Source organism: Phalaenopsis equestris, unplaced genomic scaffold, assembly GCF_001263595.1.
Source record: "Phalaenopsis equestris unplaced genomic scaffold, ASM126359v1 Scaffold000261, whole genome shotgun sequence".
Classification (NCBI taxonomy): Eukaryota; Viridiplantae; Streptophyta; class Magnoliopsida; order Asparagales; family Orchidaceae; genus Phalaenopsis; species Phalaenopsis equestris.
In genome coordinates this window covers 253,697-263,425 of record NW_018164703.1, presented here as the reverse complement: position 1 = coordinate 263,425, position 9,729 = coordinate 253,697, and the positions used below count along the sequence as shown (strand labels likewise).

The 9,729-nt window shown below is 34.6% G+C and overlaps 2 protein-coding genes across 3 annotated transcripts in view; one reads left to right on the top strand and one right to left on the bottom strand.

Annotated features, from left to right (window-relative positions):
- Positions 1-326: 326 nt before the first annotated feature.
- LOC110024594 (gamma-glutamylcyclotransferase 2-3-like) lies at positions 327-8,137 on the top strand. Its single transcript, XM_020724653.1, has 8 exons — positions 327-591; positions 683-759; positions 3,578-3,631; positions 6,513-6,569; positions 6,656-6,696; positions 6,995-7,066; positions 7,193-7,272; positions 7,932-8,137. The coding sequence occupies exons 1-8, from the start codon at positions 483-485 to the stop codon at positions 8,015-8,017; spliced, it is 576 nt and encodes a 191-aa protein (XP_020580312.1). The 5' UTR covers positions 327-482; the 3' UTR covers positions 8,018-8,137.
- Positions 8,138-8,408: 271 nt separating this feature from the next.
- The window catches only part of LOC110024593 (dr1-associated corepressor-like), a 26,258-nt gene continuing 24,937 nt past the window's right edge, over positions 8,409-9,729 (bottom strand). For both annotated transcript variants that reach the window (XM_020724652.1, XM_020724651.1), the window contains exons 4-6: positions 9,389-9,505; positions 8,992-9,046; positions 8,409-8,891 (exon numbers count right to left, since the gene is read on the bottom strand). In XM_020724652.1, coding sequence (XP_020580311.1) covers positions 8,520-8,891; positions 8,992-9,046; positions 9,389-9,505 — 544 coding nt within the window. In that variant the 3' untranslated portion in view covers positions 8,409-8,519. The remainder of the gene's footprint in view (positions 8,892-8,991; positions 9,047-9,388; positions 9,506-9,729) is intronic.

Below are 9,729 nucleotides of genomic sequence, written 5' to 3'. Positions count from 1 at the left end.
AAATGCCAACCCTAGCCACCAGAGTCACACGGAGGAGAAAGTGGCACGTGAAAGTGAGAGCTAACGTGGAGGTATTATAAGAAATATTGTTGCGAATAAATGCCGCGTTATCGAACCCATGACCCACATTTATTAAGCTTTTCAGTCCAAATGAGACTTCTAAACAAGCTAAACAGGAAGTACAACATTTAAGCTGCGCCAAAGAAGCCCTAATTTGTTTTGTGAACTATAAAATTGTGGGGCGCATCCGTCCATTTATTTAATATCCAACGGTCACTAATCACGGCCGCAGCAATGCTGACCGCATAAACGTCTGTCCTAGTTTTCCAGTCTACTTTCGTCTCTCCTCTCTCAACTACCATCCACCGACCAAGAATCTCTCTCCATCGACAGTCACTTTCCCTCTCCTCTCTGCTAGCAGGGAGGAGAGAGAGGAGAATTTGAAGGAACAAAAGAGGGAAAATAAGGCAAGAGTAACAGAAATGGTGATGTGGGTATTTGGATATGGCTCCTTGATCTGGAATGCGGGCTTTCAATACGATCAGAAGCTGGCCGGCTTCATCAAAGGGTATCGCCGAGTCTTTTACCAAGGCAATCATCTCTTTCTCTCTATATCTCTCATGCTCGCTCGCTCGCTTTCTCTTTCATGGTATAAGGCCTTACGGGTCATGAGTTTTAGTAGGGAGCACGGACCACAGAGGAACCCCAGCGTTCCCTGGTAGAACGGTGACATTGGAGCTTGCTCCAGATGATTTATGTGTAAGTTTCTTTACTTAGATTTAACTTTTTGTTTTGTTTGTATTGTTTGATCGGCTTAAGTGAAAGAACTTTTGTCGGTTATTCTGCTATTTTCTTGCGATTGTATTGCTTGTAGAATCAATTGTTGATTGCCGGCTTCCGTGATCTCGAGAATCATATTTATTTTATTGTAATTTTAAGATTCTTTTCTTGTTAGGGTTTTTCTCTTGGCTAATTTGAAGTCGTTAGCGATTCATTCTACAGGATCTTCGATCAAATTGTGTGCGCAGATTTAGTTTGGCTATTTGAGTGGATTCAATATGTTTTGGCTTGATCACTCACATGAATCTTGGTTTTCTTTCGTTTGTTTCGTTGCTGCAAAAAAATTTTTTTTTTTTTTATAATAACTAGAAATAAATGTCTTTGTATACTAGACAAAAAAAAAAAAATCATTTGATTCGACTGCTACATAAAGTTAATGAGTCTTTTATCTCTCTATTTATATCGTTCACTTGGGTGTTCTTTTTATATGCCTGTTGCATAATTAAAACATATTAAAATTATGAGATATATTGCACCATACTAATGTTTATAGTGAAGTTCAATATGAATTATATTGACTTGGAGAAGAAGAGAGATCTAAATGTGCTTTAACGTCGAGATGGGCACACACATTTCTTTATTTTTGGATAGTTTATTATTTTAACGTGTGCGCAAATGTACCAAAATGTTATAGCACAAGCTATATGCTTCTTGATTCCTATGGTATTAAGTATTGCTTGCGATCTTTAAATTAAATGCTTGCTAGCTCCTTGAGGTGTCATGGTTTATTTTCAATAAATAAAATATGGGAAATTTACATACATACCAGACAATTCTTATGTATTTACATATCTAACACTCAAAGTTTGATACTTATACTTGTAACATGTTTGGTATCATAAATCTCTGTATGAAAAAATGTATTTCACTTTTAAAAAAATAGTGATGGTGGTATAGTGGTATTTCTTAAGTAATGTTAAAGATTTGAGTGATATGCCTGTAAATATGAATGTTTTGGCGTTAGGTAAATACATGGGAATTGTGTGTTATGTATGAAAATGCACCAACATTGTATTTGCAGGAGCTTCCCTTTCTCCTAATTAGTGACTAATTCCCTCTCTCTTCATAAAGGGATTTCAATTTTTGGCTAAGACTCGGGTCTATTTTGGGCAACTGTAACTTATTAAAAAGCAGCTGTGAAGCTGTTGAATAATAATTTGATGCTAAAAAAGCTATGGTGACTATTACAGTTTTTTTTTTTTAAGTCAACCCGCAACTAGAAAGTAGCCCCAACACTTAACCATGAATGGTGGGAAAATGCAAATTTTAGCGACAGTTTTTAAAAACACAACTACTCAAATAGATAAAATACGGTGTTGTTCCGCACCGCCTCCCCAAACAGACCCTCTATCTACTTTTGTCACACTACTCGAGAACAATCTCCACTAGCAACAAGGCTCTAAAGTGCGAGGTAGGAATCCTCCAATGAAAGGCAGAGCCCTCTTTTTTAATCTATCAAATCTAGGGAAATTTACATTCCTCGCACACAATTCTTATGTATTTACATTACTCACACCTAAACTTTCATATTTATGTACTTAGAACTTTGGTATTTTAAACCCATGCTTTAAAACATGTGTTTCACTTTTAAAAAGCAATAGTAGTGTTATTTTTTTTTATGGTTTTAGGGATTTGAGTGCTATGCATGTAAATATGAAAGTTTAGGCGTGAGATATGTAAATACACAAGAATTGTGTGCTATGTATATGAATGCCCCTTAAATCTATCCCCTTCTTAATCCCAAATTCTCCCCTCATGCTTAATTGTCATTTGTCCCTTTCTCTTTGACCCAGATTTATCTTAAAGAAAGAATTACATACAGAACACTTAGCTGCTATCCATCTACATATCTTACACTTAAACTTGCAGGCCACCTTATCCTTGCATGAAAATGTATAATTAACTTTTTAAATGTTAAAATAATGATATTTTTTATTTAATATGAAAGATTTGGGTATAAATGTAAAAAATAAAGTTTAGGTGTTAGATATGTAGATATATAGTAATTATATGGCATGTTTGTAAATCCCCCATTCTTAAATCACCGCAAACATTTCTCATCTTGAGGCTTTTCGGGAAACCAATTGCATGGGATTCCTCTTGCAATCTTTTCAGAAGGCTTCTCCAGTCATTGTTGAACATTAGCCACCAACATAACATTGCTATTATGTAATACTCTCTTTCTATTTGCAGTTTGCAAAAAGAATTACGAATATGACAAGATTTAGAAATGTAAATCGTGAAGATTATATGATCAATGGAAATACATTGAGGCTGTTCATTTCATATATTATGTTGTCACTTATTTATCATGTGTAATTTGCAAGTTTAATGCCCTTTGGTTATCTCAATATGCAGTTACACGTATGTTTATGTTACGGTATTGAAATTTGGTTTTAGGAAAATTTACATACATACCATTCAATTCCTGTGTTTACATACCTAACACCTAAACTTCTATTTTTACATACCAACCGCCTTACACAAGCATTAAAAGGTGTGATTCTACTTTTTAAAAGTTAAATGGTGGTATTTTTTATGCGATATGAAAGATTTGGGTGGGTGATATGAATGTAAAAAAGAAAAGTTTAGGTGTTAGATATGTAAATACATAGGAATTTGGTGTATGTATGTAAATGCCCCTTTTTTTTACTTTTAAATTTGCTTTGCATAAATTTGTAAAGTTCTGTTAGTGACTAAGTTGCAAATGTCTTTTTTTCTTCCCTTGTTTTTGCAGTGGGGTGTTGCTTACAAAGTTAATGGACAAGAGGATGAGAATATTGCATTATCAGTAAGATTGGAACATGAGAAATCTTTTTTGCATGCTTTTACGTGATATTAGAATGCCATCTTAAAAATACATAATCTTGAATAAAGTTTAATGTTTCATGTCAATAGTGCAAGTTTACATTGCGTAATGTTGTTGGCATTCTGCTTGCATTGCAGTTAACTTCTCTTCCTGTTTTCTTTGTTGGGGGTGTAAATGAGTCGAGGTTGGGGGAGACGAGTGTTTGTTTTTGTTCGACTCATTCAAATTTTTTTTTTGGGTTTGAAATAAGCTCATATTTCAAATGAATTGTGAATAACATGTTCGTGTCTGACTTGATTCAAATTATTTTGCTCATTTTAGCTTGTGTTCGGCCCAAAATTAGCTCGAATAATTTAAAAATAATAAAATTTGACATTTTATAAACATAAAAATATAATAATATTGTTATTTATTTAATTATTTAATTAATTTGAGTCAAACCCGATCGAATAAAAGTTTGTTATATTTGAATCGCTTGCTTAACGATTGAGGATGAGTTTTTTTAAGAGCCCTTTTCTCTGTAGTAGTTTTCATTAAAAATTTCCCAAGATGAAGACCGAGAGAAAGAGTGGTGGAGATTGCATGTTGGTGGGACTTGGGGAGTCAATGGCTTTGGGGTTGGAGTAACTCTGTGGACCGTAGATGGGATTGCCTTTAAGGCTGTAACTATTCCTTCGTTGAATACTTGGCCACCAAAAGTCAACAAGTATGAAACGATGCTAGTTTTTGTGCGTTTAACTTTCCCTTGGAGTAAAAAGAAACGAAATTTTGCTTGCTTACCACACAATTCTTGTATTTACATACCACACAAATTTCTCCCTCTGATCAATATGAGTGAGGTCATGGGATAGAGCGGTTTTGGTATTAATTTTGTCTTCTTGTTGCTTGTGGGTTTGTGGAGAGTCGCTCCCTCTCTCGAATTGTAGATCATCTTTGTAACTTGCTTATTTGCTTTGGTATTAATCCATTTTGGGTTTCTTCCCTCCTAATTCTTGAGCTGTTCATTGATTTTAGCTCTAGCTCGTATCATAATCATTATAACTTCATAGTGAATATTTAGAATTTTGGGAATTCACAGTCAATTAAATTATTTAAAATACTCGTGTGTGTGTGTGTGTGTGATTATTTCGACCCAAAATGAATCAAACACAAACAAACAATACGTGTGTGTGTGTGTGTCTGTGTCTGTGTGTGTCTGTGTGTGTGTGTGTGTGTGTGTGTGTGTGATTATTTCGACCCAAAATGAGTCAAACACAAACAAACAATACGTGTGTGTGTGTGTGTGTGTGTGTGATTATTTCGACCCAAAATGAGTCAAACACAAACAAACAATACGTGTGTGTGTGTGTGTGTGTGTGTGATTATTTCTGTGTGTGTGTGTGTGTGTGTGTGTGTGTGTGTGTGTGTGTGTGTGTGTGTGTGTGTGTGTGTGTGTGTGTGTGTGTGTGTGTGTGTGTGATTATTTCGACCCAAAATGAGTGAAACACAAACAAACAATACGTTGTTCGTGTTCGGCTTATAAACAAACAATACGTTGTTCGTGTTCGGCTTATTTATATATCGAGCGCAAAAAAATTGTTCGTGTTCGACTCGTTTGCTTAGTGAATGAATGTGTGTGTGTGTGTGTGTGTGTGTGTGTGTGTGTAAATTATTTAAATATGTATAATTATTTCGAGCCAAAATGAGTCAAACACAAACAAACAATACTTTGTTCGTGTTCGGCTTATTTATATATCGAGCGCAAAAAAATTGTTCGTGTTCGACTCGTTTGCTTAGTGAATGAATCAAACACAAGCTACTTAACGAGCAGAACATAAGTTGTTCTTGAACAACTAAGCCATTTTGACATCCCTAGTGGCTTTTTAGTATCATTGTGTAAATAATAGTTAGGGGTATTTGATTTTTGTGGCATTTACTTGCAGAGCACACAATTATAATGTATGAACATATCTCACACCTAAACTTTCATCTGTACACACATAACACTCAAAACCTTAATATCACATAAAAATAATGCTATTAGCACTTTTAAAAGTTAAATACACATTTTCTTGCACATATTTAAAGCAACAAAGTTCTATGTGTGTAAATATCAAAGTTAAGGCGTGGGATATGTAAATACATAGGAAATGTGTGCTATACATGTAAAGTTCCCATTAATTTTTACATGCTAGCTATTTGGCTGGATGACATCTTAAATGATAATTTTTCAGATGATATTTCAATCGTATTGTGTTGACATCTTAACATTCAGGCATATGTTGACATCGATATGTCAGGCTACATCATAGCTAAAAATTGGCAAAATCATTTTTTTCGCATATTGTGATTGTCTTAAATACATTATATTTGATTTATAGAATTGTAATCTAAACAAAACAACCACCATGTTTAAAACAATATGAGCAAAGATTGACTTGGGAGTTGTTTGGTTGCTTGTATTATAAAACTTTGTTGTTTGGTTGGATGGAAATGTCAATGCAATATAAAATTTTGTTGAATTCAAAATTTACATCTTAGTCCAATTTTAGTCAATTTTGAAATTGCTTGATTTCCGAATATACCGCAGAAGTTGCAACTGTCGCCGTTGTGGCCGCCACCAGCTTATGCCTGCCATTTGTGCCTTTCGGTTTACATTGATTTTATTTTACTATAAATCAACCAAAATAAAATCTAAAATATTTCAAATACAATACATTTCAATTGTTTTACGTTGGGCCTCACTTTACGTTCGGCCTCTCAGCTTATATCTGTGCCTCTATAATACACCTTTCATCATAACCATGCTGAAATCTCTTGCCTTGTGTGTGTTTTTTTTTTAAATTAATTATTTATTTGCATAACCTTCTACTTTACAATGCAGTATCTAGAAGTAAGAGAGAAGCAATATGACCAAAAGGTTTATGTTGATCTTTTTACTGTAAGTTAAGGTTATATTTATAATTTTCAAGTTTATAATATCATATCCACCCCCCTTATTTGAACTACAATCTAAACCCATTTCAGGATTCATCCTCTCCAACCCCAGCTGTTAGTGGAGTTATGGTGTAAGTGATGATTTTTTAAGGGGTTTCATTTTACATACATACCCCCCAATTCCTGTGTATTTGCATACCAAATACTTATCTTTTTCACATTCATCCAACCCAAATCTTTCGTATCATATCAAAAATACCATTATTTTGACCTTTGAAAAGTGAAATTTATCCTTTTCATGCATATATGTGAAAATTGATGTTTAGGTGGTAGATATGTAAAGAGAAATTAAGTGGTATGTATGTAAATCTTTCCTTAACCACCTTTTACCTACCTTGCTACAAATTAATTTGATGGACTTCTATTCAGATACGTTGCTTCACCAGACACGAAGGCCAACACAAACTATTTGGGGCCAGCACCAATTGAAGATATAGCCAAGTAAATTTGATTCTGGTTTTTTTTTTATTTTTTAAATTTAAAAATGCATTTATTTAGTGTATTTTTTGCATATTTTTATTTTTTTTTATTAAAAAAATCAAAAGCAAAAATGAAAATTTTGTGCAGGCAAATTATTAAAGCAGAGGGGCCATCTGGAAGAAACAGGGATTATCTTTTCCAGCTAGAAGAAGCTCTCAATCGATTAGGTTTCGTTTTGCTTCAGATTGCTAAGTTTATCAACTGATTTTTATTAGGGGTGTAAACGAGCCGAACACGAGCTGTTCACGAACAAAGAGTCCTTTTAACAACCCTAAAACATTTTAGTTCGTGTTCCGCTCGTTAACTTATCGAACAAAAATAACGAGCCGAACACGAGCTTTTTAACGAGTCGAACACGAGTTGTTCGCGAACAAAGAGCCGTTTTGACATCCCTAATTTTTATCATGTTATTTTTAGTTTTTGAGCACCGGAAACATTTTTTATTTACAAATATACCACGTAGCACTCTCTTTCATCCATTTTTTATTTGGGGAATTTACATGCCTAGCATCCAATGCTCATGCATATTTACTTATCTAACACTCGAGCTTTAATTGATACATCTTTTTATGCATAGAAAAATGCATCTAGCGTATAAAAATAAAATTTAGGTGCGAGATAAGTAAATGCATGAGAATTGCGAGCTATGCTTGTAAATTTTCATTTTCATTTTTATCAAATTTTTAATGGTTTGATCTTCGCTCGCTTAAATGCATCTCGATAGTTCAAAAATATCATATGGGTGTTAGATTTTGTTAATAGTGATATTTTTGGGTGTTTTGTATGTAATTATCTTTTTTTTTTTTTTTATATTTTTTTGTTGCAGGATGCTTTGATATGCATGTTAGGGACCTTGCAAATGCAGTCAGAGAACTCCTCAAAGACATCAAGGCAGAGTCTGATATATATTAGGCTGAAGAAGAAAAGAATGAGGAATATTTACATACATACCCTCTTATTTCCTATGCATTTACCAAGACCTAAATGCCTTCTTATATCTTATTTATGCAATACAAATATGTATTTCATTTTTTTTAAATTAAAATAATAAGTGCACATTTTGGTTTCTATGCAAGATTGAATTTACAAGATTGCACACAATCAGCTTTAACCAATATAAAATAAATAAAAAACAATGTGTACGAGACATTACGCACGTATACATACACGTTTAGATGCTCGGAGGAAAAAAAAGAAAAATTACAACCCCTCGTATTCGCATCATTTAAAGTACATATGCCGAACATACGTAATATTTGCTCGTGTGTGTGCACGAATGAAAGAAAAGATAGCCATCAAAATATATAAAAAGCATAATAAATGGTTTTAAAAAAAAGCTAATTTCTATTTCTACAAACTTCATTACCCACAAAAATAATTACACATCATCATCTCCATCACCAACAAAACATCATCAGTCTTCATTATCATAGTCTTCATCCTCATCCATTTGCATGTTCAAGTTTACCATATTTGCAGGCTCTATCCCAAGACTGCCAACCCCATCAGATAGAGGCCATGCAGAGCAATCTTTTGTTGGACACAAATCTGCGGTGTTTGTGATTGTTGTATCTGTTGGATCCTTGCTCTCCTTCGCCCTTTCCGTGACCTCCGTATCTGCATTCACGCCTTCAGGATCATCGTGCTCCGGCGAGAGCTCGATTTCATCCTCAAATTTCATGTAGGATGACCCTTTCTCGATCGTGCGGTTTAGAGGCGGTCGTCCTCGACCTCGTCCCCGGCCTCTCGCGCGCCCGCGAGGACTCACATTTGCGCTTCGCATTGCCTAACATTAAAAGCATTTTTTCGATGGGATTAAAGGGTGTGTAAGGAATGTATCGATTCAAATCTCAGGGAAAAAAAAGAGGAGTTAGCGAGCAGCTTACCATCTTAGCAGACCTTAAATCTTCTGTCAATACATCACCATCATGTACTACTTTTCTGCAAGATAAATTTCTGATCAGTTACAGATATTTTAGATAAAAATCAGTGGCTAAAATGGGCCATTTACATGCATACCGCTCAATTCTTATGTATTTACATATCTAGCACCTAAGCTTGGATTTTTTACATTTATACCAGTATACCACTCGATTCTATCATATCACACGGAAAATATCACCATTTTAACTTTTAAAACGTGCAAATAAACCATTTCTGGCACGGGTAGGATGGCGTATATGTAAAAATAGATGCGTACGTAGGGGATATGTAAATGCATAAGAATTGAGAGGTGCACATGTAAATCTTCCTAAAATTTGAAAAAAGTGCTGAGAACTTTACCTTCTCCGCGTTATTCCCTTCTCATCACCAACGGATTCTATGCCACCAAGGTTTGGTACTTTGTTGACGACATCCGTTAAGAAATCAAATGCACTATACATCTTTACACATTGTTTTCTGTGAATTAAGAAAAAGAAAAGGATAAGACAGTCCTTAGTATAAACAAATTCATTTGATCTTCAAGCAAGATTCTTATATATATATATATATATATACATCCGTGTGCGTGCCGTTCGCCTTGACTATTTGGTAGTGCAGCCTAGCTTAAGTTCCCTGTGGTCACGGGTTTGATCCCGCCTCAGTGCATCTGCCTTACAGTCCGTGATCGAGTGGTTCCAAAA

Bases quoted from the DNA above. Each gene is read 5' to 3' on its own strand.
- LOC110024594 (XM_020724653.1), top strand. From the start codon at position 483: ATGGTGATGTGGGTATTTGGATATGGCTCCTTGATCTGGAATGCGGGC. The intron at 592-682 runs GCAATCATCTCT...GAGTTTTAGTAG, and splicing joins TCGCCGAGTCTTTTACCAAG to GGAGCACGGACCACAGAGGA. The intron at 3,632-6,512 runs GTAAGATTGGAA...TTTACAATGCAG, and splicing joins ATGAGAATATTGCATTATCA to TATCTAGAAGTAAGAGAGAA.